Source organism: Triturus cristatus, chromosome 9, assembly GCF_964204655.1.
Source record: "Triturus cristatus chromosome 9, aTriCri1.1, whole genome shotgun sequence".
Taxonomy (NCBI): domain Eukaryota; kingdom Metazoa; phylum Chordata; class Amphibia; order Caudata; family Salamandridae; genus Triturus; species Triturus cristatus.
This window is the reverse complement of record NC_140592.1, coordinates 222128603-222155605: the sequence shown is the minus strand read 5'-3', so window position 1 is coordinate 222155605 and position 27003 is coordinate 222128603. Positions and strand designations below refer to the sequence as shown.

The 27003-nt window shown below is 43.4% G+C and overlaps 1 protein-coding gene across 1 annotated transcript in view; it reads left to right on the top strand.

Moving 5' to 3' along the window:
* SUCLG2 (succinate-CoA ligase GDP-forming subunit beta) overlaps positions 1–27003 on the top strand; it is a 583799-nt gene that overhangs the window by 76557 nt on the left and 480239 nt on the right. The window contains exon 2 of the mRNA XM_085624774.1: positions 26875–27000. Coding sequence (XP_085480900.1) covers positions 26875–27000 — 126 coding nt within the window. The remainder of the gene's footprint in view (positions 1–26874; positions 27001–27003) is intronic.

Genomic DNA, 27003 nt, shown 5'->3' with positions numbered 1-27003 from the left:
AAAGCGAGCCAACAGCGCAGTGCTGCTGGAACAATTTTCAGACTGCGGGTGCTGCCATCCACATCGACTCAATAGAGATATGTTGTCCGCAAAATACGACAGTTACCTAAAGAGTAAGTGTACAAAATGGGACAAGTACGTTCTATGGAAGTGTGGTTTGGTGGTGTAGGATCTAGTGGTGTTCTTTGGATGGCATTTTCAGAAAAGTACATATTGCTTATAAGTGATGTGGTGGAAGCTATTAATCAATGTTGGACCTGGCAACTTTTAGCATGTTTTCCCCCGCCTTTTTGCTTTCTGACCTCCTGGTTTTGACTCTGTTGTTGCTGGTTTAATGTTTCTGCGCACTTTCTCACTGCTGTCCAGTGTTAAAGTGCAAGTGCTCCTATTGTAACTTGCATTGTGGATTGGCGTTTCCATGATGGGCACATTTGATTTACTGGTAAGTCCCTAGTAAAGTGCGCTGAGAGTACCAGGGCCTGTAAATCAAATGCTGCCAGTGAGCCTGCATCACTGATTGTGCCACCCACACTAGCAGCCTCTCAAAGGGTTCTCAGACCTGCCACTGCAGTGTCTGCGTGCAGTTTTTACTTCCATGTCGACTTGGCAAGTGCACCAACTTGCCAAGCCCTAACCTTCCCTTTAATTACATGTGTCACCCCTAAGGTAGGCCCAAGGTACCCCTATGGGCAGGGTGCAGTGTATTTGAAAGGTAGGACATGTACTGGTATTGGTGACATGGCTTGATAGTGAAATACAGTATATTTCGTTTTTTACTATTGAAAGGCTATCTGTCCCATAGGATAGGATAGGGAATACGTTGTAACATTTTACAAGTATATCTTCCAATTGGGACAAGATTGAGAAATAGAGTTTAGTTTGTCTGAATCATCTTTTAGTAAAGATGATTTTTATGTTCTGTGTTTGAAAATACCACTATAGAAAGTAGGTATTTTCTTGCTTAGCCATCCTGTGCGCCTCTGCTGGGTTGTGGATTGACTGCCTGGCTTTGGAGTGGCAGGGGCTGGGGATGTGCATTCTCTTCAGACTGTCACTGGGGGGTGAGGGGGAGTGGGGGTGGGGGGATGCGGGGATCGAGGTGTGTCCTGCCTTTCCTGGATGAGTCTGGGCTGGACTGAATAGACCTGGGCTGCATTTAGAGTAGTGGGAGGAGATTGGGAGATTTCCTTGCACCTAAAAGGGCCTGGTCTGCCTTGGACAATGCTGTCTCCACCTCCTGCCGGGAAGCGGGACCAGAGAGGACCAAACTGGTTTGGACTAAGCACAGACACACTCTGCCCAAGAGAACAAAGAGAAACTGAGTATAACTATTGGGGCCCAGAACTTTAGAACTCACTTGGATCAAGGAACCTGCCAAGAAGAAGAGCTGGAAGAGCTGCCAGGAGGACTACTGCCCCTTTGTTGTCTTGTTGCTTTGCTGGGTTGGCCTGCATTTGCTGCTTCTGCCTTGGGCAGTGAAAGGACTGGACTGAACTTTCTTCACTTGTTGCTGAGTATCTCCAAGGGCTTGAAATAGAGCTTGCCTCCTGCTCACGAAGTCTCAGGGACAGCAAAGACTTCACTTATCTCTGGGTACCGCCTCTGGAACCATGGGTTTCAGTGGCTACAGAGGGGGAAAGCAGCCAACACCGTCACTGACACTGTTGCTGGCGCCGTGTCCTGAAGGCACTGCCGCGCTTTGCACCGCAACCCTTTTCTCATCGATGACGTCTCCACTGAACCGCTGCTTGCACTGCGACCTGTGGGCACCGCACTTCTCACCGCCTCGCTCCACTGGTCTCACTGACGTTGCTGCAAGCTGACCTCGATACCCGTGACTTCACCGCTGTTTGGGGCACCACCCGTAGGTCACACGACTCACCGCACCGTCCCACACCGCAGTCTGGGCTGACCGACGCCAGCTTCCATCAGCCGGCACTGTCGCTTGCACCGTGGCCTGTCAGCACCGCAACAAGCACTGCCTCACTCCTCAACGCAGTCCTGGGCTCACCAATGCTACTGGACGACCGTCACCGAGCTGTTGCCTGCACTGCGACTTGAGGGCACCGCACGCCGCACCGCTATGCTTCACATCGCACTTGTGAAGGTTACCACGACTGGCCCGCACTGACACTGTTGGCCGAAACCAAAGGAACTGTTTACGAGTCTGCTGACACTAACGCCGGTCCGCACTGACGCGGTCGGATGGAACTGTTGGATTCTGTTGTTTTCAGCACTGCCGGAATCCCAGACGGAGCTACCGGCTTCAAGGAACTGCATTTTAAAGTTATTCTTGCAAAGTGCATATTTTTGATTACTGTATGTTGGTTTTCGATCGTTTTGGTCTTGTTTGCACAGATAAATATTGGTTATTCTTCTAAAACTGGTGTGGTGTCCTTTTGTAGTGTTTTCACTGTATTGCTGTATGTTATGTGCAAATACTTCACAAACTGCCTATGAGATAAGCCTGACTGCTCCTGCCACGCAACCAAGGGGGTGAGCAGGGGTTATTTCTGTAGTGTATGCCCCTTCTCCTGACTAGAAGGAAGGGTCCCTATTTGGACAAAGGTGCCAACCATTGCCAACTAGAAACCCCCATTTCTTACAATCAATAACACATACTCCATAAAAATGTCTGATGTGCAACCAAATCACCCAAAGTAAAAACTGGACTGGTAACTCAGTTTTGAATGCAGAAGAACACTTCCACTGGTTATGATTGTTTTGAACACAAACCAGGAGAACAGTGGTGTCTCAACATGAATGGGGTCTCTGCTACAAGGCCTTCCACCAACAAGTGTACACATGATTGGTCCAAGTGAACATGTGAAACAGGTGGTCTCAGGACGACTTGTGATATGAGTACTTTCCATACTCGAGTGTTAGTGCACATAATCACAAAATCATCCTCATCTCTATGGAAAATGAATTTATTGTGCCTCAAAGGAGGAGTCTTTCTGGCTTCTGTTGGCTAAGAGGAATCCTTCTTTTTTTTTTTTATTCTTCAAAGCAAAGAAGTTGTGAAAAAATAAAGGGATGGGGGATGAAATTCTTTTGCTAAGGATATGTTGACAATTATTTGCATTATTCTTTTGTTGAAGTTGTAATTGTTTGTATTCCATTGTAGGGGTTTGTACCAGCATGCACAAACCCCCAAAATTGGTTTAAAAAAAGATGAGTGGCCCCCGATTAATTTCTCCCTTATTGCTCCAAAAGAGTTATATTTCCAATGAAAACGTTTTCTGCACAATTTGTGTAATTTCTCAAATTATTTCATGCAGAACGACGGAGCCAACTCATAAACACTGGGTTGAGAGTAGTAGTGACCCTCAAAATTGTTGTAATTGCAAAATAAAAAACACAGAAGGCCTATTGTGCTAGGCATGTCTGCGGAGTATACCGTTCAGAATATTGAGCAAGACTAAACATAAAAAATATTTTTATCAGAGACCGGGTCCAACTAAGCAGAATTTTGTTGATCATCCGATTTTTATCCCTACCCAGGGTTGCCAGATTGCTCCATGTCATCATGGCACCATGTTTCCAGTTCTTCTCTTTTACAAAACCTAATTGTTAGGTGCATAAATTAGCATGGTTTCATTAAAAGGCAATGAAAATACAGCTCACAAAATGCACCTAGTGCTTTAAGGAATGTCCAGGACCACAAATAGGGGGACAATATCTGTGCAGAATAACACTGCCAAATGTGAATAGATCCGTTGCCGGGCCTGGCCAACAGCTTAATTATCATCACTGCACACTAACCAGAGGTAGTACCTGCAAATGTCATGATAGAATATCATGGTGCTTATTCCTGTGTGGTAACTTAAGCTGAACCCAGTCTATGCAGTACATTTTATTGACATTACTAACAGTTTAGGCCTCACCCAACAGGTGACTGGCAGCACGCATTCAGGGGGACACCTGCTTGATGGATTGTTCACAAATTATATGACCACAAAGCTGTTATGTTCTCACTCTCCTTCCAAAACCCTCAGGCAGAGAAATTGAAAAACAATCAGTCGAAAAGGGTGTGGCCATGGAACAAGATTGCCATCGATACCCTTGAAAGTTCCCTGTCCTAGAATCCCCTCAACGTTATAGAGGATCCAAGTGAGGCAGCCGCTGCCTTTCACGAATGGCTTAGGAGTTCAATTTATCAGGTGCTACCGGTAAAATCAATCATTAGCCATAGGTCAAGACACACTGAACCTTGGTACTCTGAAAATCTTAGACTGCAAAAACAAAAATGTCGCCGCTTGGAAAGGAAGTGGTGATCTTCCTATGAAACCAATGACAGTACTGTCTGTAAACAAGCTTTGCTTATTTATAAAAAATCTGTGCATATGGAGAAAACATGTTATTGTACTACAGCTATAATAACGGCAAAAAAATCCTCAAAATAACTTTTTTCCAAAGTGAAAAAGTTAGCCAAATGCCCCGAGGAGACTGACTCACCAATAAACCAGACCTTTTGCAATTCCTTGGCCACATTCTTTCAAGACAAAGTTAATGCGGTTTATAGTGTCTTCTCCCGATGTTTTTCTCAAGGGACGTCGTCCTCTTTAGGGACTCCAGCTATTTGCAGTGAGGACAGGAAAAGTCCCCCAGGCACGTCAGACATCAGTGACCCCCCTCCCCCATAAATTATCCTCTTTTCCTTCTTTAACTACTGATGAGGTCACCAATCTCCTGCTGTCCACTAAATCTGGCTCCCCACTGGATCCATATCCCCCTAGAATCTTCCACCTTCTACCAGAAGTATTTGCCTCTCATCTGTCTCCGATTTTCAATCAAATGTTTTCCGCTGGTATATTCCCCACCAACTGGAAACTGGTGTCTGTCCTCCCCCCTCCTAAAGAAACCAAATTTAGATGGGACAGATCCTAATAATTACCGCCCTATCTCCAAACTCCCTTTGCCCGCAAAAATGGTGGAAAAAACCATGAATAGTGTTATATCAGACTATATTGAGAGGCATGCCTTTCTGGACGCCACTCAGTTTGGCTATAGAAAGCACCACAGTACCGAATTGGCACTGATTTCGACGTCCTGTAACGATTCCTGGCTGTGTCAGGCATGCCCCGGGCCGCTATTACCCCCGTCAGTCCCCCTGTAGACACGGGGGCTGGCGTAGACAATCAGGCAGCCAACGGCACTACCACTCCCATAAGGCAGAGGGGTTGGGTTATCCGGGAGCCAGGTGGCTGTTACCCTGCCCCTCTGCCTTATGGGAGTGGTAGTGCCGTTGGCTGCCTGATTGTCTACGCCAGCCCCCGTGTCTACAGGGGGACTGACGGGAGTAATAGCGGCCCGGGGCATGCCTGACACAGCCAAGAATCGTTACTCGTCCAAACTGATTAGGCAGACAGTCGATGCAGTAGGCAATTCAGCACTTGTGCTGCTTGACCTCTCTGCCGCTTTTGATACTGTGAATCACCATAAACTATTGGACGTCCTGGAGGGGATTGGCATTAAAGGGAAAGCGCTGGCTTTACTTAAATCATTCCTATCTGGCTGGGAACAGTTTGTGGCTTTATCAGAATTTAAGTCACCGAACTTCACTCTGCCATGTGAAGTACCACAGGGCTCTTCGTTGAGCCCCACTCTTTTTAATATCTATGTTGTCCCGCTGGCGAGGCTAATCAGATCTCTGGGCTTCTCTGCTATTTCTTACGCAGATGATACCCAGATTGTTGTTTCAGTGACAGGTTCACCGGCAGACACAGTGGCACAGTTCCATACCTGTCTTTGCCAGGTGGGGGACTGAATGGCCACTAATTGTCTGAAACTGAACTCTAGCAAGACTGAAGTCTTACTCTTTGGCAACCACACTAATTTCTGGTCCCCTGCTCTTTGGCCTTCGGAGTTGGGCTTGTTACCTAATCCCACGAATAAGGTAAAGAACCTGGGAGTAACGTTTGACTCCATGCTTTCCTTTGAAGGCCATTTAAACCAAGTTACAGCTATCTCCTTCTATACACTAAAATTACTTAGAAGGATTCTTCTATTTATTCCGGTGGATTCGTGGAAGTTAGTGATCTCAGCTCTTGTTTTATCTAGATCCGACTACTGTAACGGTTTATTCATGAACCTCCGCAAGAAATGCTTGACCAAGTTGCAGATTGTGCAAAATGCTGCTGCTCGTCTATTGATGAACATTCCAAAATATAAATCTGCCTCCTTGGTGCTCAAAGAGTTGCACTGGCTACCAGTGAAAAGACAGATCAAGTTTAAGGTTCTCTCTATAGCTTTTAAAGCTATTCATGGTACAGGGACTACCTTTTTTAAACAGAATTTGCAGCCATACATCCCAGCCCGCCATCTCCGCTCAGCTCACGCCCATAACCTGGTAGTCCTCAGGTTGAAAAAGTGTTCTTGGGTGGAAGCAGCTTTCTGGTTGGCACGACCAGACTTTGGAAGTCGCTGCCACTGAGGTTAAAAGAACAAACACACCTGTTGGCCTTCAGGAAGGCGATAAAGACGTGGCCTTTTAATCTCTGATGTGGTTTTAAAACGGTCCAGTATATCTTGTCTGCTGAGCTAGCGCCTTGACACCTCCGGGTGAATGTCTCGTGCTTTATACATTTCTTTATCATTTAATTTCATTTTTCACAACTTACCAACCCACTGACTCTTCCCTTATCCCTAGACATGTTAATTGGTTAATGTAATTTTAATTGGGCATAATCTATGATGAGGTTGTGCTATCTATTACTTATAGTATAATAAAATTGGGAACTATAATCCTCCCATATTTCTTATGTGACATCGCTGCTTACTAAAGATTATGGTATGAAATGAGTTCTTTTTTTTGTATCCCTAAAAGTGTGTAGTAGAGTTTGGTAAGCTCTAGACGCCTGACACTGTATTTACAGCAAAGAACGAAAGTCATTTAAAAATAGTTAATTAGGTTAATGCACCTGTTGCACAGAAAACATAGTGTGTTAAACGGAGAGAAGCTATAAAATCCAGGGGTCAGAAAAAGTATAACAAATGATAAATAGAAAAAGTATGAAACATTCAAAATAAGGTTAAAAGAAATTTAATGGTGCTCATTTGCTGTGCATTGCTACATCAGGAGGTAAAATCCACTAACAGAAGTAAGGGAAAGGGAAGAACTTTTCAGAACCATATGTGGGGGTTGCCAGGATGTTACCCCCACTTCAGAGGCTAGCACCAGATATAAATATTGGACCTCCTGAACTACGTCTTAAAGTACACTCCCGGACCTATGGAAATCTTCAGAAGGACTGCCCTGTACTCCAGAGGACTACCCCGCTGCTTGATGCCTGGCTTTTATCTCCGAGGACTGCCCTACTGCTGCTAAAGGACTGCACTGCTGCTTGAGACCTGCCTTGTCGCTTGAAGGAGAAGGGGGGCCATCTCCTTGAACCCAAGACTACTAGGGCAAGTCCAGGGATAGGTGGCTGGCCTCCTGTGTGAGCTACAGGGATATGAGCTCCAGAGACCTTGAGCCTTGAACCTGGTCTCTGCTAGAGTGAGTCCCTAAACCCCAAGAGGTTTCTCCCTAGGCCCTGGACCCTTGGCTGGCACTAGAGCGCACCCCTCTGTAAAGAAAGGTGCAGTCTTGAAGTTTTGGGCTCTTCTCAACCGTAAACAGGCTTGTTTGCGTCAAGATTCTGCCACCCACGGTGACTGAAGATATGCACTCTAGCTATAGCAACGACAGCCCGAGGTGACTGCCAGTGCAAAGCTCCAGCAATGACCTTCTGCTGCTCCCGAGCAGATCTTCGCAACATAGCGACGATCATCTGAGATGCTCCTTGCGGCCTTGTCCAACATGGCCTGGACTCTTTGTGCCAGACTTTGAGAAGGTAACTGTTTCAGCAGGACTAACCTGGTCCCTTTATCCAGCATGCGCTCCATCTCGGTTGGCCCAAACTTGTGACTTTCCCCCAGTCTAGCATGACCCGATGACAGCGATTTGTTGCTTTGTGCTTTAAGGCACTATATCTACCTAAAACTTTGTAATCGGATATCTCCGATTCTACTGATTGGATTTTTGTCGTTTAGGTGTCAAATAAAATATTAAATGTTATTCTATTTTTCTTAATTAGTGTGGGATTTTTCATATGTTGTGTTTTTAATTTTTTACTGTTTGCGTGGTACATTAAGAATTAACACAGTGCCTCTAAATTAAGCCTGCCTGCTTTTGTGCCAAGCTACCAGAGGGTTAAGCACAGGTTAATTTAGTGACTTTTGTGGTTCACCCTGACAAAATTCTAGTTATTTTCTGAGTGAGGCTTCCACCCACCTCAACCAATAACCAGATTACTTACACTTCACTTGCACTGTAGTGCTCCATAGCACATTTGTATTGATTATAAGAATAATTTATGAATGATGAGGCTGCTGGTGATTGGGTCTCGAACAGTTGAGCTTTTGCCTTTTTAGGTCTCGCGCCTAGCGGTGCACTGCGAAGCAGTGCTCGCACAGCGCGAGACATTTAGTAGGTGAAAAACGGGGAATCGAAGCTGACCTAGGAATCGCACACGCTCACTCGCGCGTGTGCGATTCCTTTTGTGCTACGCAATTGGCCTTTGCGTGCGTCTTTTTATAAAAGACTGCACGCAATTGGTCAAAGGCGGGCGCATTGCTCCACCCATGGCCTATTGGTGTCTATTACGCGCTTGGTGCTCGTAATAGACACCAATAGGCCATGGCTCGCAGTGGCGCGCATCACTCGCGGGCTTCTTTGTTTTTTTCAAGCAGAAGTGAAAGCGAACGCTTTCCCTGCCGCTTGTTTTATGTAGTTTGTGATCATTTTGATGCATATGTATTTATGTATAAAAGTAAGCTGTGGTCCCTATAGTGAAGTGGAGTCTCGTGCAGTTAAGGTCTCATAAATCGAGACGAGATATTGCTGAATATTTTCTTTATTCGGACTCATCCTTAGTCCTTCCCTGTGTTTACTTAGCACCAGGAACACCTTTCCTGGTATTTTCGGCGCTTTAGAGATCTGAAAATGTAACATTCTCAAGGCGGTGCAGATCAGTGACTGCTCTTGCTGCTTTGAAAGGGGACGCTGGTGGTGAACAGTTCCCGCCCCCCTGTCTGTCCGGCACAGCTTAATCCCATGCAGCGCTGCCCTAGGTTAGGAACCATACAGGGTGATCATGGGGCAGATAAAAGTAGTCTGTTCTGGGCTAGCACCTTCTCCTTCTGGCCTGTTCCCCTATCCTCTCACGTGGGGCGTCCTTCGGGCGACCAGGGATCGACAGCGCTTTGTTCGGGCCCCCAGGAGCGGCTGCTTGGGGGCCATGGCCACTCACTGATTTTACTCAATGTTGTCCCTCGTGCCTCAGACAATAGAGGGGGAGGGTGTGTTCCTTTTCGTGGAACTTTCCTTTAGTCTCTAAAAAAAAATTAAAACATGATCTGTTTTCCAAGAAGCATGCATTTGATAATCGATTTAAAGAATTGATCGATCGGAAGAACACGAAGCCGATAAAACAGTGAAAATCTAAAAAGAAACCAGAGGTCGAAAGGTGGCCATGCTTATAAACGGGCTGTGCCACAGGCTGGCGATTAGTAAAACACTAACGTGCCCGTCTGCCCCTTGTACCACGTGGATCGCCGTGTTCGTGGGAAGTCCTCGGGTCATTCAGCCACACACCACCCTAGCCTGTTATCACTCGATGTGCACGTTCATGGTGAACTTCCGGCACAAGCAGTAATGCTAATAAGTGCGGGTGAAGAATGATGCTGTGTCTTTCTTTATACGATGCATTTTAGTTTTTAGGCAAAGGACCAAAACACAAGTATTATGTAATCCATGCCCCCGTCTGCAACTGAGCGCGAGAGGCGGGCCTTGGTACACGTGAATGTCATCAGAAAACCCATGACGCAACAGACACCGTCTCCCATCGCCTCCTCGTCTTTCTTTTCCTGCTTCCCGCCAAACAAGTCATAGTTTTTCCCACTCTCGAGCCTCAGGGTTTGTATGCTAAGCAGACTGCTTTGCCCCTCTTTCCCCTTGCGTTTAGTTTCTGGGCTCGAGTGGCCCCTTTATTTTATCCGTTCTGACCCCCAAAGCTTCTCTCGATTAGGTCACACTTTGGTACTCCTGTGTGATCTCCTGGTGTTTTTTAACAAGCCTTGGATGCCGCCTAGGTGAGTTTTATGTTATTGTTTGCTTCGCTCGAACATCTCTTCTGGTGCACAGACTACAGGGCGCAGCCGGGGTCTTGAGTTTTGGGGAGCACCATTGCCTGTTCATTAAGTGGTTATATTATATGATGCTTACTGGGCCGTGTGTTTGCTATGCCATTCATGCATTCCTACCTGGCCATCCTCCTGATGACGCCGGGATCTCATCAGGAGCAGACTCTAATTGCGAGTGCTTACCTTACCCCTCCATCTGTGGTAGTTTTGGGGGAATATTGAAAAAATGTTTCAAGTTGTTACGCATCCTTCTTAGATGATTGGCTGCTTCCAGCTGCAAGGGGTTTTTCAGCAAAGCATGCAGAGGTTGAGTGGTACCTATTATCTTTAGCTTCGCTGATGAAAGGGTCAATGTTTGTTGTTGTGGTGGGCACTTAAATGAGTGCTGTACATTAGGTGTGTGGTTAATGAGAAACTGGGCCCTTGTTAAACTAGGAGAAGGGTGCTGTCTGGCATGTTTTGAATTTGAAGGGTTGGGTTGGCATCATCTGGGTGTGTTGCGGGTAGGTTTTAGGTTACAGCACCAGTGTCGATTTATGTTACCTTGCATGCTCTCCGCTGTCCCAGTTCCTGCTAAGCAAAGGCCCAGATTAACTTGGCTCCAACACCCCCATATTTAGCATCAAGAAATCTCTAGTCCGCTACTGAATCAAGACTCCAAAGTGTCACGATGGAAGACCACTCTGTGAGGGTCAGCCTCACAGGCCAATCTTAAATTATCCTCTCCATCCATCCAATGTCATTTACCTCTTCAGGACTTCGAGCACTCTGAAGTAAGTTAAGGTTGACTCAAAGTGCTTTATAAATTGCATCGGTAAATAGCGGTTAGAGGCAGAGCTACATCAGTTAGCGAGCAATGAGTCCAAATTTCTCCTGCCTAGGTTCCAGAAGCAATATCTTCTTGGTGGAGAAGAAAGACAAGCACACCTACCCAGACCTAAACTGCCTTACAGTTGACCCGTATCAACATTACGTCTAGTTCCTTTGATTGGAAGACAAGTTCTGCTTAGTTTTTTTTTTTGTTTTTTGTTTTTACATTTGGATGGTCTTACCCCGGGGTCTGCAGCCTTTTGAGGTTAGACCAGGTTGTTTGAGGCATAATAAAGATTATCTATTTTGACTTTAAGCTTGTTGTGAAAGAACAGAAAACTGTAGAAGGGCACAGCGCAATGGGAAACGTTTGTTGTAATATAGTTATTGACTTAATACGAGACGTGATTTTTGAGGATTTTAGACTTTTTTTTGTTTTAGGTGGAGGCAATGCAATAGGTCTCCCATTTGCGAGAGTTTGAGCTATTTTTATTGTAAATGACATTGCCTTTTATTTATGTTTTGGTTTTTGAAACATAAATAAAAGCCATTGTCATTTACAATGCCAATAGACCAAACTTGCGTAAATGCGAGACCTATTGCATTGCAAATGCTTGTTTCAACCTTGTAAACATGCAAAGTAGAGTTAAAGTAAGAGAAGTATACATTTTGCAGTTACCAGTAGGGTTTCATTAAACAATATTAAAAACCTGATGCGCTCATATTCTTGCAAACCCTGTGTTTCAAGAAGTAAGCCTGATGTATTGCTTTATCGCCTGTTCTAATCCTACTGTCAGGCATCTGTCGGTGAAAAATCATTTAATGAACCAAATAAACAGCTACTCTGAATAAATTACACGACCCAGGTGTTTTTTTTTTTTTTTTAAGAAACTGGTCTCAATCTCAAGGTTGAGAACAAGTGGAGCGGCATTTCAATTTAACAATTAACAGTCATTGAAACTAAAAATGCAGTGACTCCTTGGCAGATACAAAGCACAGATTCAACTGGGTCTTCAGCTCTGTATCGCCCTTACAAGATACACGCCCTGCGTGTGGAGGAAGGAAAACATATTGATGTATGGTACACAGGCTGTGGATGGCACACAGTCAGTACATTACCTTAGGTCACCACCCAACTCCATGCCACCTCGGACGCAATCTCCCCAGACCCCTCCCCCCTCAGTCCTGAACTTTTAACCCATAAATCTTTTCTAACCGGTATATTAGCCTACTTAGTTCAGTGGAAGCACACCAAAACTTCAACACCCAGATTGCATTAGGTTATTACCTGAAAACCCTAGACTGGAACAGGCAGTCACCTGTTGAGGCAAGCCTAGTTAAATGTCCAGGGACCCCCATACTTCTCCCCGGTCCCTAGCACATGAAAGCCTTACAATGCCCAGGATGTCCACTGAAGGCAAGAGAGGCGTAGATCCAGCAGCCCAGCAGGAGACCTTCTCCCCGCCCCCCAATTCCCCATGAGCGGCACTGCTACAGACCCTTACCACAAACCGTCTCAGAGCCTGAGCGAACAAATAGATGAAAGCCATCCATCTGCAGGGTGGGACTGATAGGAGCTGGCAAGGTGCAAAAGCATGGGGGGTGTGAAGATAACCACTATAGAAGGACCCTGTGTGGCTATGCCAGAGCCACAAGGGAAGGACACTGCAGAGTAATAGCTGTATACAGTTGCACCATTTCCAAGGTTTATGAGGGACCATCTGGACCCCAGTTATAGCTGCTTTTTACTTTCAAACCAGAGGATGGGATTCCCTAATTAAAGCAGGGCACGTTGCCACTGGTACAGGGAGTGTTAAGGGTGAAAATATATATATAAAAAAGGTGAGAACTCTTACCAAAAGGGGAAGTAGGCCTCTAGTACCAAACAGACAGACTTTACAAATTCGAAACAAATAGAATGCATAGTTGATGGAGTACCTCTTGATGACTCGCCGAGAGGAGGTGGGTGGAGCCGAAATTAAGAGCTGGGTTAAGCATTTGTGTTTATATTTTGTCTAGGGCTAAGGTATGTAAATCCTTTGTGTTTCGAGGAAAACTTCAGGATTTAAGAAATGAGACTAGGACAGAGAGATCATAGATGCTTTACTCTTTACACCTACCTATCTAAGCCTGAAGGGGGAGGCAGGTCAAAAACCTTTTTTTAGATGAGATTTCCACCAGACTGGCTATTCTGTTATAGTGCCGCAATATAATGTGAAACAGGGAAAGCAATTTCCTCCTTTGACTAAAATGGGGATGTGATTTTTAACACTGCTGGGTAACTTTGGTTGCGCTAAAAGACAAAAAACGTGCTATCGTTAAGCATTTTGAATGAGAGCGAGTATTGCTTAATAGCAGCAGCTGTCGAAAAGGATAAAGAAATCGAACCCCCATTTACCTTCTGGCTTACTGTGGGCAAAAGCCCGTTTGGAGTTATTCATTGGAAATGGCTACCTGGGGTTCTTCGATGTGCCGAGCTTGCTGCTGCGGTAAATGCTTTGCGGTGTATCACGCCGAGTGCTAATGCAAATTAGAGCCCTGAGATGGCTCTACTCCACGGGTTTTTATCGTAGGTGGTGTTCGCCTGCCGGGCCCGTCTTTTAAGGTTGGCTTATGTCGGTTTTTCTTAAATAATGATCTTTGATTTATGAGCAGTGTACCATTATGTTTGAAGGTAATACTAAGCCTTGTTTCAGCAAAATGGAGTTTAGTGCGTACCCCACCATGAATAGATGTAATTGTGGCGATGTTCTAAAGATAACGGCGGTTGCGTTTTATTCATCCAGTAGCTATAAATGTGCGAGCGTTTGGATTTCTAAAGCATATTGAACTGAACTAAAGAAAACTTAAGATTCGCTTGGTGCATTGGTGATTTTTTTTTTTATTGCATTTTATTATAACATACATGCATTGCTTTCTAATTGGGTGCCTTCTAAGGAAATATAAACGAAGATATAGTTTGAGAACCATTTGTAAGAATCATTGACCAAACTTCACAAAGAAAGTGGCAGCAAACCTAATACTAAACCTACTTTTTCAATGCCTCCACACATATATCCAAACTTAATCGTGTTCAATCTCGTCTATTTTTGAAACTGTAACTTATCACCCTGGCAGGTAAATGCTGACTGAACATTTCGTGATCCCTTTACACGCACATTGGAAAGGCATTTTCATGGAAATGTCCATGGGACTGAAAGTTAGTCGGGAGTGAGTGGCCGTGCTGGAAAATATATTATGAAAGCTTGTCTGGAAATATGTGTGCTGTATTTTACTGAACAAAACAATCAACATGTCTTGCTTGGCCTGTCGTTTCGAACTGTTAATGTTTATATGGTATTTATTACTACACAAAGAACCTGTTCAGAACTATATTGTTAATGAACAACTCTGATGTTATGGTACTCATATACATCAAGGAATCCTAGTAAGTTCTTCACAGCTACATTACGTAAATATGCCATGTTTACTGGAAATTTCGAAATTGAGTTTTGGCTCTGCCTTTTTGTGTCGTTAAAGTAGAATTAGCACTGGTTGACTTGCTGATCTGGTTCCATTTATCTTTCTATGTTTCTTGCTTCATTGCATGGTTCTTTTCACTGACTGTGGGGTGCAGTATGAGTCTAAAGTTGAAATTACACTCTATCCTGCAGATTGATGGCCTATCTGCTTTAGTCCAACTGACTGTGTACAAAAATGCCCACTGAACACTGTTGCGCATTTTGGTGAAATAATGCAAGATTTCAGTGCGACATTGACCCTGGTGTTCCAGCCATGTATTCCCCAGAAAACGTCTGTCGAAGTGTATTAATATGTTACAGGGTGTACTCACAGGCTGGATTAGGTCCTGTGTACAGTTCGCCTTTGACAATGGACTAGGCCCTGACTGCGACCAAGAGAATGCGCACACCCATCCACTGGAAATAATGGCAAAAAACAAGAAAGAATTAAGAAGGGATGTCACAATCCACTTTTAATATTGCAAATTGCACTATTGTAGCAAAGCCATCCTATTTCCTTTCTAAACCCAGCATACCACCAGTGATCAATGTCTTCCCTAACCTCAATAAAAATAAGTTACTATTCTGTGTCCCCTCCCTAACACAACACAGCTCATTGAACATGCCCCAGTATTTTAATTCCTGTCTGCATCCAGCAAAATAGTCACAGCTCATCTTTGTTCATCTGAGTACATCATATTATTAGATTCAGCAAGAGACAGCTTTGCCCTAGTTCATGTCATTGTAAAAACAAATAAAGACTAAACATATATAAGCTTTGAGATGTTGATTAGCCTCTGCACATTGGTTGACTATTTGATTGGCCGGTAATTGTCCGAGGTCACTCAGGAATATATGTTTTTAAAGGCCTTTCCAACAGTCAGCTTTTAGCTATTGTTAAATACCTATTGTTTTGTACTATACCAAAACTTTGAGTGGGCTTTGGGTCTGCCCATTGTTTATCATTTGTTGGTTTTCTTGTCAATCTCATTTGCTTTTCCTTCCTCCTTTTGTGTTTGACCCTCCCCTGGAGCATAGCTTCTTTACCATCTTGTTGATTGGATAACTTGTATCTTTCCACTGCCAACATCGGGTTATGCCTTGTTCTTTTTTGAGCACTACTTGGGAGCACATGTACCTTCTTGCTCTCTGTTTCCCATATGCTACTCTAGTTCACATCCCTGCCCCTCCTTGACTATCTGTCCCCCCTCACCACCTCTGTAAAAGCACAGCGACAGGTGTATTTTTCTCAGGTTTGACTGCAGAACATAATGTTTTTCATTTATCTCCTGCTTTCCTCATTTTGCATTAAAGTCCAGGCTACGGCACACAGAGGTAGTATTTATGGTATTAGGCAGCCTTTCTTTGAGGTGGAAGAGTAACTGAAAACATTTCTCTATTCCCGTGGGCAACATTGAAAATATTCAATTCAATATCGACATACATTAAAATAAGTGTTTGCTTGTCTTCCAGTATCTTTCATTTATATTTTTAACAATGGGTAACAAGCAAGCATTGGCAAAACCAATATCATAATACACTTATTTTAAAGACGAGACCTATTGGCTTTGCCACTGCTTGTTATGTGTAGCAAACACTGCTAAATTTGTTGCCAGAAGTCATGCAATGAGCAAAAAATAAATAAATGAAGAGCAAGCATTTACATCCTCTATATATAAAAATATATATATATATATTTATTTCTCCAAAACTGCCCAGCAGATGAGGCCGCACAACACATCAAGTAAGGAAACTCCTTTATTTTTGACAACAGGCATCTTACGATCCCGTATTAACATCTTCCTGGCCTGACGCGTTTCAGAGGGTGTCTCCCTCCTTCCACAGAGGCCGTCTTAAGCAAAAGGTAGATTCGTGCGTGACCACAAGTTCCCTGCGTGCTTTTAAACATTTCAATAGGCCTCAGGTGTGCCTTTTACTTTTAATTTCTTTCACAATGCCGGGGGCCCAATAGAGGGCTAGAAGAACAATCTTAAAGCAACTTGAGCAATTTGGACCCACCGGAGGGTTTAATTATGCACTACTAAAACTACAAGGACCAGCGTGCATTGTGAAAGAAATTAAAAGTAAAAGGCACACCTGAGGCCAATTGAAATGTTTAAAAGCACGCAGGGAACTTGTGGTCACGCACAAATCTACCTTTTGCTTAAGACGGCCTCTGAGGAAGGAGGGAGACACCCTCTGAAACGCGTCAGGCCAGGAAGATTTTAATGCGGGATCGTAAGCTGCCTGTTGTCAAAAATAAAGGAGTTTCCTTACTTGATGTGTTGTGCGGCCTCATCTGCTGGGCAGTTTTGGAGAAAATATATATATATATATATATATATATATATATATATACTGAGTTGTTAAAAATTATTTTTTTTATTTAACAGAGTGGGAGATTTAGTGTCTTGCGAGAACCCTTTTGGCTCCTAACTGAGTCCGTAGAGCTGTGACATTGGTGTCAGAGCAGAATGCAATAAAAGCTTGTTTTATAATGTTGAGTTTGCAGTTACACTCAGACGAATAAAGATGTGTAAAATTAAGCTCCGTGTGTGGCGTAGTCTTAGGTGGGTACCCAGGCTGGGGAGGACGGTACAGACTCCATCGAGAATATACCAGGGCTCGTTCTACACTGCCATTCCTCTGACTGTCTAGGGTTGACCTGTCAGAATGTAAACCATGGTTGGTCCGGTCCAGGGAAGGCATGGCATGGCAGTTCGGGCTGGACTGTTCCCATGAGGCACAGGGTCAAGACTGATTTGCATGTGGCCATGTCTGAACTGGGGGGGCGTGGTGAGCAAAATAACGATGGATTAAACCCAGATCTGTGACTGGAGGTGAATATTTTGCCAATGTGCAACATTCCGTCCATCATCTTGTGTATTTTGCTGTTTGCCCTATGTGGGAAGGGTATATCCAGACATGGGTCCCGTGCTCACTAGGCCACTGAAGTCAAGCTATCCTGGCTAAAGAGGGGTGAAACCCCGAAACCGGTCCTAGGATGCTTGATTCCGGTCCAGGGAAGACATGGCTTGGCAGTTCAGGCTGGACTGTTCCCATGAGGCACAGGGTCAAGACTGATTTGCATATGGCCATGTCTGAACTGGGGTGGCGTGGTGAGCAAAATAACGATGGATTAAACCCAGATCTCTTGACTGGGGGGGAATGTTTTGCCAATGTGCAACATTCCGTCCATCATCTTGTGTGTTTTGCTGTTCGCCCTATGTGGGAAGGGTATGCCCAGACGTGGGTCCCGTGCTCACTACGCCACTGGAGTCAAGCTATCCTGGCTGAAGAGGGGTGAAACCCCGAAACCGGTCCTAGGATGCTCGATTCCGGTCCAGGGAAGGCATCGCTTGGCGGTTCGGGCTGGACTGTTCCCATGAGGCACAGGGTCAAGACTGATTTGCATATGGCCATGTCTGAACTGGGGTGGCGTGGCGAGCAAAATAACGATGGATTAAACCCAGATCTGTGACTGGGGGTGAATGTTTTGCCAATGTGCAACACTCCGTCCATCATCTTGTGTGTTTTACCATGGTTGATTGTGCAAGGTCCATTTCTAGGGGTTGCTCCTTAGATATTCCTGGGCTCTAGTATTAGAACTGATGACAATGCTTTTATAATCGCCCAATCCTTTGGATTGCTCTTTGCTGCTCGTGGCTGGTTGTATACTGTCCATTTCTAGGGGTTGCCCCCATGCCACTCCTTTTTTTTTTTTTTTTTTTATTTTTTTTTTAATTTTTTCTCATATTACAGAATATCTCAGTGTACCATAACACAGTTAGTTACCAACAAATTACCTCATTTCGCTGTTATGAATGCATACAATTGTATCATCATATCTGCTATACTTTTTTGTGATACGTGTACGTCATCTATGTTTTTAGTGTGGTGCTGGTGTTCCGTGCTCATCCAGTTCCTCCTCCTCATTGTCTTTTGTTAGTAGGGAGGCCCCCATGCCACTCTTTAATGGATTCTACAGAGCATTTTCAACGGCTGATGGGAGATTTAACCCCCCAAAGGAGTTCACTTTTCCTCTGGGCAGTTTTCCCGTTTCATTGTCAATGTTGTTTAAACTGCATGATGAGACCACTTTAAGTGTGGTAAGTGGAAACATGGGCGACAACGTCTATTTTCAATCTTGTCACCTTCACACATGCTAATACACATCTATACCTACCTATAACCCTTTGCGTGTAATCTCTGTAATACGTGCATGGTGGCAAAGCACTTTCCACATAGATCACTGTACATTCAAACCCTGTTCGTCAATCCATGCGCCAGTTTCTAATTCTGTGTTTTGTAATACGGTTTTATTGTTTTGCTCGGTTCAACATTATAATCAATTTACAGAAACACTCTTAAGGGCACAACCCTGCTCCTCACACTGGCCATCTAAACACTAACCGTATTGACCCTGTCTCCCTTTCTGTCGTCGGAGCACTGCTACGCACAGACGTGCTACATCCCTAAATGTCTTTGGACGGCTCGTCGAGGGTGAGAAGTGCCTCATAAACCGATCTGCAACACAATAGGATGCTTCTGGGTATGTGCGCACGCTTCCGTAAAAATGAAATGGTACCCGGTGCTGATTTACAGTATGGACAGGTAGAAGGAGGCGCCCAATAGGCGCAATATGAAACTTTATAATGTTTCTTTTTCCTCGATGCTGCTGGCTATTCACAGAGAACTGCAGCACTAAATATGCTTTTATTGCTTCTAGCCGCCGCGAGTTGAATGAGGAAGCTTGTTCTTTTTTTGATTGTATTTAACTTTATTTTGCCACCGCACAGTAGTTGAATACACAGTGGGCCATAAGATTGTCACGGTGGGTCTTTAGGCTGAAACTTCACATTATACATTTCCCCGTCGAGAGAGCGAGGGATGTCTTCGCTGACGCTGTGTTCTTGCTTCAGGCCTTGTGGCAGAAATATGTTGTACAATTCCGGTATAGCTTGTAACCACAGCGAAATGGCGTGCACCAGCATTTTATTATCCTGCTTTTTCAGAGGGACCTGCAATCTTAAACATTTTATGATCATGAAAGTTTAAAGTGAATCTCCACCTTTCGTTGGCTCCCAGAGTCTTGACAGTACATTGTAGGACAATACTTCTTCCAAACAGTTTCATAGGTTGGGGTCTTGTGAGAGCTTATGTCTAGTGCGAAAAATAAAGTTGCCAAAGAGAAATTGGTGAACTATCAAATGTATCGATTAAAATGGACGATAGGAATGATAGTGTATTTAGAGTTCAAATGGATGATTTGTAAATTTCGCAAATATTTCAGATTATTCATCTGAATTTGATATACACATTTTTGGGACATAGGTGAGATTTGCCACACAATCAGTTTCAGATTTGTAATATTCAGAAATATTGAATGTTTCCTTATTGCGCCTGTAGTGAAATCCAAACCATCCATTTTAATTTTGAATAATTATTTGGGTGGGGGCGGGAGGTTAGGCACTAATTGGCACTCTGTTCCAAATAAACCTCTGGACACCAACCGAATGTGCGGGCAATGATGACTGTTAACCTTCCTTCCTTCTGTTATAGGTCCAAGCTGCAGGCGATGGTAGCTAGCAAGAGAGTGCGGTTAATTAACAGGAGATACTGTCCTGCTGGTAAGGGCAATAAGCTATTGGTCCACCTACACCCCCCCACCACCATCAAAAATGGAGACTGCCTCACAGCTGAATGATTGGGTGAAAAAATGGTCTAATCTCCTAAGGCACTTCCTTGGTCTCTCCTGAAGCACCTGTTTCGCTGGGCGCCTCCCCTGCTGTTGGTGAGAGGGAAAGCCAAATTAACTTTGACTGTAGTCCCTCTTTTGAGAAGTGCTTTCCACAGCACACCAGATGGACTTTGGGAGCTGGCAGCCACAATATGCTCCCTTTGCAGGCCTGTAACTTTAGCTAATGCTAGCAAGGGAGATTTTGATTTGCTGGCCAGCTCCCAACGTTCCATTCCAGGTGATAATAGCGATCGATTGTATCATTACCATTTAAGCGATGGAAAGGGATATGGAAAAAAGATGAAATAGCAGATTTAATCAAATACCATATCCTTCAGTGACCATTGACAATAAACCTTACAACTAACCCACTCGTAGGGGGATGTGCTAAGGAAACCACCAATGCCAGTTTTTATTACAGTCTTTATTCTAGTGAGGCAAAATCTCATCCCTGAGACTGAACCCCTTCCAGAGAGAAAAATAAGTAAATAGATAATATGTATATATATCTATGTATTATACTTGCTGAAAAAAATAAAGGTTACAAGGACGTTATGGTTAGGAAATAGAATTAAAAAACCTTAGAAACTCACTAAAATTCCAAAGGTTACAAGGTCGTTATAGTTAGGTTGCCATTTTACATACATAAAACAATAGAAATTCAGAAGTTACAGTTATGATTATCTCTAGAAACTATGATTCTTTTCCTAAGATAACTACCGGTATGCAGCGGGAAGGACCAGAAGGCCATCAACGGAAAGCATAAATCGAGGCAAATGGTCAACGACTTGTCAAGAGGACCTCGGGACACATCCGGTGATTGTACTTCCTGAGGTCTTCTTTACCAGTCGCTGAGCATTTACCTCTATTTATGCTTTCCGTTGATGGCCATCTGATCCTTCCCGCTGTATACGGACAGTGGTTTTATCATATGAGAATACCTGTTCTACAGATTCCATCTTGAGAGCCCAGGGCCCCATCGCCTCCATCGTGCTTGGGGACTTGAATGTTATGGGTGATCACTTCTGAGGTTGTTATTCCCCCTGTTGGTTCATTTCTACCCAAGTAAGCTTCATTGCCAGTATTTGTTGGGCGGTCCATTGTAACTCATCGCAGATCCTCCGGACGTGTGCTGCCCCTCTTGCTATCCGCATAGTGCCTTGAAGAAGGTGTGACCCTTGTATCTGGGTCTCACACCGAAACGCATGTCGGCGCATTTTTCCTCATGACTGGTGCTACTCCTCTACAAGTCTGGACACTATCAGTTATTTCTGAGAAATAAAGTCCTCAAAAAAATGTGAATAAACCAATAAAAAAAAAATGAGAACATGGCAAGTGCTGATATTTTCATTGCTTTGTACCAGGATACAGTGGTTACATTACATTCTTTCTTAGTATATGTTTGATTATCTATGGGTCTATGATCTAGGTTTATGTGGAGTCGACCAGTCTTGTCTTGTGTTTTGTCCATGTATTTTGAATGAATGTGTTATGATTGTATATCCTAAATAAAATGAAAAATTATTCATCACTTAGGTGCTTATTTTTGCTCTTCCGTTTGCACACTGTGCTTGCTCAGTAGTGAGGTTATTTTTTTCCACTTTTTTCTTGTATGAAGACGTCGCTTCAATTTAGAAATAGGTTGCAGGCAGTGAGATTGACTGTTTGATTACAGACTACTGATATGTTTAGCAGAGTCCACCCAGTCTGAGCAAGAGGGTGGTGTAGTGGAAACCCATTTTATAAATATTTCTCTTTGTGGTTCCATTCCTATTACTTAGTAAACAGCCATGTTTTTATTGCCTTCCTAAACATGAGCATATTTGAAATGTTCCAGATGTGGGGGGGGTGGAGAGGTGGAGAAGGTTCCATTCATTGGCTGTAGTATTAACAAACCCTCTACCTCCCCAGTTTGTGCGTTTGATCCTTCATAGCTCCATCTTCCGAGACCCCAGGGACCTCAGATTTTTCCCTGGGTTATACCATTTAAAGAATTGTTCCAGTAACTCGGGGCCTATTCCACGAAGACCTTCTGGGCAACGCAGAGAGCTTTAAACTTCGTTTTCAGCCTAATCAGCAGTCAGTGAAGATCTTTACTTGCCTGCGTGACTGATTTGTGTTTGGGGATCCCTGTCAACTTTCTAGCAGCAGCGTTTTGTAGTATCTGAAGCTTGTTTAGGTGCTGATGCTGCATATTAAGGTTCATGGCATTACAGTAAACTATTTTGACCATGCCCAGTGCCAGAATAACTGTCTATGGGGCGTTAGCTGGGATGAAATGGAACTAAATGGTACTAAATTACTTAAATTTGGGCATGTTTTGTTTTTATAATTTTTTTTTCTGAAACGTTTCTTGAGAACAATCCTCGTCCATTCATCTGAGGGTAACATACATTCCAACAATTCTTTTTATTTTCACCAATCTGTGCATTGGAGTAGTTGCATTTTGTGCACTATGATGCATTCAGTGCTGTTTTATTTATTGAAGGTCTATGTAATCAGCCATTATTTTTTAGATTCTTACATATGTAGAAATATTTTCAATGTGCTTGTTAGCATCTACCGCTTGCACCATTTAGGCTAAAAAACGAACAAGTCATATTTTTAACCACTCTTCTGGTTAGAACGATAGTCATATTCTTGTTTCTCCAAGTAAATAAATAGTGCGTGTCTGTTTCAAGAATAAAAAGGTAGTTAAGAGATTTAAGGTTAACTAATATGCTAACGGTGACACTGCCATCAAAACTAAAAAGTCACAAAAAATGATGTAATGTTCTTCCTTCTCCCTGCTTTGCTAACTACATCGGCTTTACCCACACCCATGTAGCACTTGATAACGTTTTAAATGAAATTTGTTTTGGAGAATCATTGCTTGTTTGGAAGTATTTGTTAAGTTTGCATGATGGGTTCACTAAATTGGTGTTGGATTAACAATGTAGACCAGTTGTAAATGGTAGCTGTAAAGAATCTTATTCCAAACGAAGAGCGCTAGATTGCCAATAACTGCTGAATGTACTTTAGACTGGCAGTGCTTCAGTTAGACATGGCCCCAAACATTGACATCACGGGAAATGTGCTCAGGTTCTCATTTAGCTCACGCTTCTATGAGTAGCATCCAGAACCTTGCCATCACTTCCCGCTCAGCCCGCAGTACTCTATTTGATGTAGATCAAGACACTATTCCGTTTACTTCCTTTGGGAGCTGAAGGTGTAGTTGTGGTGTAGAATGGTCTAAAAGTTGAGTAAAGAGATGGCAAATCTTTATTCACCACAAGTTATATTTCTACTTACATAATCTAATCTTGGAAAATGTTTGTCTAGCTGAATAATATTTGCACCCCCCTATTATTGCCTGCTTTTTCCCTTCAAATATTGCACAAATCTTAGTCTGCACTACAGCCTTTAACCCTGCCCTTGATGTGATCATTCTAGAGTAGGATTTTGAGAGAAATCTTTATGGTGAGATCATGGCGGGCATGATTTAGACTTGCCAGGGACAGCTCTCTCCATGTGGCCCGCAGTTTTACCATGATGCAGTTTTTGAATATAGAATAATATTGCAGTCAGTTTTAAGAACTATGAACCCAATAAATTGTATCTTATTCTCTTTATGATGGATTCAACCCAGATCTGTGACTGGCGGTGAGTGTCTGAAAAGTTTCAGCGCTCCGTCCATCATCTCCTTGTGTTTGCTTTCTTCGCCCTAATTTGGCAGAGTATGCCCAGTTGTGGGTCCCTTGCTCACTTTGCCACTGGATTCAAGCTAGCTTGGCTGATGAGGGGTATTAACCCGAAACCGGTTCCAGGATGCTTGTTTCTGGTCCAGGGAAGACCTGGCTTGGCAGTTCGAGCTGGACTTTTCCCATGAGGCACAGGGTCAAGGCTGATTTGCATATAGCTGGGTCTGAACAGAGGTGGTGAAGTGAGCAAAAGAACGATGATGAATTCAACCCAGATCTGTGACTGGGGGTTAGTGTCTGAAAAGTTTTAGCTCTCTGTCCATCATCTCCTTGTGTTATCTTATTCTCTTTACCCAAAAGAATGCTGAAATGGGCTTGTTCACTGCCTCTGTAACCCCGTAGTTTAGAATGTAGGAGTAGCCTTGTGTCCCACCCTGGCAGCCTTCCACATAAGAAGCATCATCCAGAGCGAGGTTGGGGCTGAAATTAACCACTTACAGGAGGAGCAAGTTCACAGATGTGGTACTCCCTCCTTCTTTTATCTGGGTGAGCGCATCCTTGTGCCCCTCGTGGTGGTAGAACACCAGTCGACTTGAAGAATGATATGTTTGATATGAGTCACAGGTTCAGGAGGAGGTGAACCCAGTGCAAGAGAATGGTGTGGGGGATCACTTTGGACCTGCCTGTCAGAGTCCAGAGTTTAGGGGAAAGGAAGAGGGAGGATAGTATGTCAGCAAATAACCATCAGTCAGCTTATTGGGAAAGATGGGACTATAAACTTGAATATCCTAGCAATGCAAGGAAAAACGTGGGGACGTTGAGAACCCCCTGAGGAAAGGGAATATAATGCTGAATCTAATATCGGGAACCCTCTACACTCTAAGCTGAAAAAACAACTGGAGGAAGGCAGCTCAGGAGTACCCAAGGTTTTGCGGACTGTGAATACTTGCATGTAGTTGAGGCAGATAAACTGAGAAAAAAGATAGAAGCACAGGCTTGAAAGTGCTCAGCTCATTAAAAGACAAGGGCAGACAGCTCCTTTTAAGTGTAAGATAATGAATGATGAACTTAAATTAGCAGCTAATTTATCTCGGAGTGTGCTGGAAGGCAGTTTTATACCTGTTCCACCCAGAACAGCAATCATGATTGCAAACGACCAACAGGGTAAAGAGAAAACCACTGCTTCAATAAAGTTAGGAGGTACACCAAGCTTACAGTTCACATTGTTCAAATAGGGATAGACTTTCTCCTTACAGTAGTTTTTAATGTGTATGTATTTTATTAATTTTCTTGTTTTGTTCAATTGCATTAAAGTCAGCTATCGTTTCTAGTTTCTCTGATGCACTTTAGGCGTTAGACAGTGCATCAGACTCTAGGATCTGTTTTTCTAGTTCTGTAATTTCCTCTAGACCTTTTTGACTATGTTCCAGAGGTATACCATTGTCTAAAGCTGTCCACTATCCTCACGTATATTTCTTAATTCACGAGGATGCTCTGCTGCCTTGTTCTGCGGACACTGGACAGACACATGCTCTGCTTTTTCTCGGGCTGAATTCATTTCCCTCTTGAGCCTGGATCGATGCCAGCTTCCTCCACTCACTTGTTGCATTTGCTGCCCATGGGAACTCTGATCCGCTACTTACACTGGTCTGCTTAAAGCTATATCTTCCTCAGACTATCCTATCCGCACTATGTGGACACAATGATATATCGTAGATCTCTGGGATTAGAACCGAACCCCATACCTGTATTATTGTTAGGTAACCTGCATTTCAGGTAAACAAGGCTGGAAAGTTCATCTCAGGACCTCTCCTCTACAGGAATTCCCCTCTTTGTTTTCAAGTGGCATTTCTCAATGTATATGAGAAAAGGTGTCTTTTTTCTTTTTAAAAACTGCAGATGTGAATATATGTTGTGTCTAAATGACAAGCTACGTTGCTAACCTAGCACAGAAGACAGGACACAGTGTTGTTTGTCCATGTACAAGATGTTAAGACCTAGTCCTAGAGAGAAGCACCAATAACAAAAACATTGACGGTGTTTTGCTAAAATAATATTGTGACACAAATTTACGTGCTTAGTGCAACTTGTGCAAAGCAGTCTAAAACTTGCTGTTAGACTTAAAAAAGGGAGAACTATGTGGGCCCTAAAGGGTATTCAGACATGACCAAGCCTTAACTTTCGTATCAGATGTATGCTTGTCTGTCACTTGAAGATGCTAGCAGACTAGGACTCTAAATTGATGATTTGTTCTAGAACAGAGGTCTTGGGTTTGGTCGCTCAGTGGACTGGTGCACCTGCTCAAGGGGGTCACAGGAGCAAATTTCGGTGGGTGTACTCAGCTTTTCATCGTTCTAAGGTTGATAAAATGAGTACCGAAATGGTGAACGTTCACTTTACAAATACAAGTTATGTTGTTCACAATAACAGGAATACAAATTAAAGGAATTATTGAGTAGCTATTTTATTTTACTTTATTTAGAGACCAGTAGCAGCCATAACATTTGGATGTGAAACAATCATGCTAGAAGTCAGTGTGCCACATGAGCATTGTTTAGTGGTGGCTGATACGAAGTTCTATCTTTTCTTTACAGTGCAGTAATGATAGAGTTAATTTGGATTTGATGGCTTGTGGGTATGTGGAACACCATTTTATGTCAAGAGAAAGCATTGGTGCATAATGAATTGCTTGTTTCTGATCTTATTGTGTTGTACTTGAATATTGTTATCTTTTGCACTGCGGAACAAACGCCACACGAACATATATTTTATATTGTAATTCTTGCTGGTATATCATATAGAAAGCACCACAGTTCCACATGTAATTGAAACATATGTGTTGTAAAAAAAGCAGTGCGTTCAATAGCTGTGTTTTTTGGATGACCGCAAGGGTTTATCCAGTTTGACTGCTGCCTGATCTGTTAATAATGCGAATTTTCTTCTCCCGTTTCCGTAGGGTGTTCAATTAACCTCCCAAAGATGGCTAAACCTGCAGGAATACCAAAGCAAGAAACTGATGGCAGACCATGGGGTCACAGTTCAGAGATTCTTTGTGGCTGACAATGCAAATGAGGCCCTGGAAGCA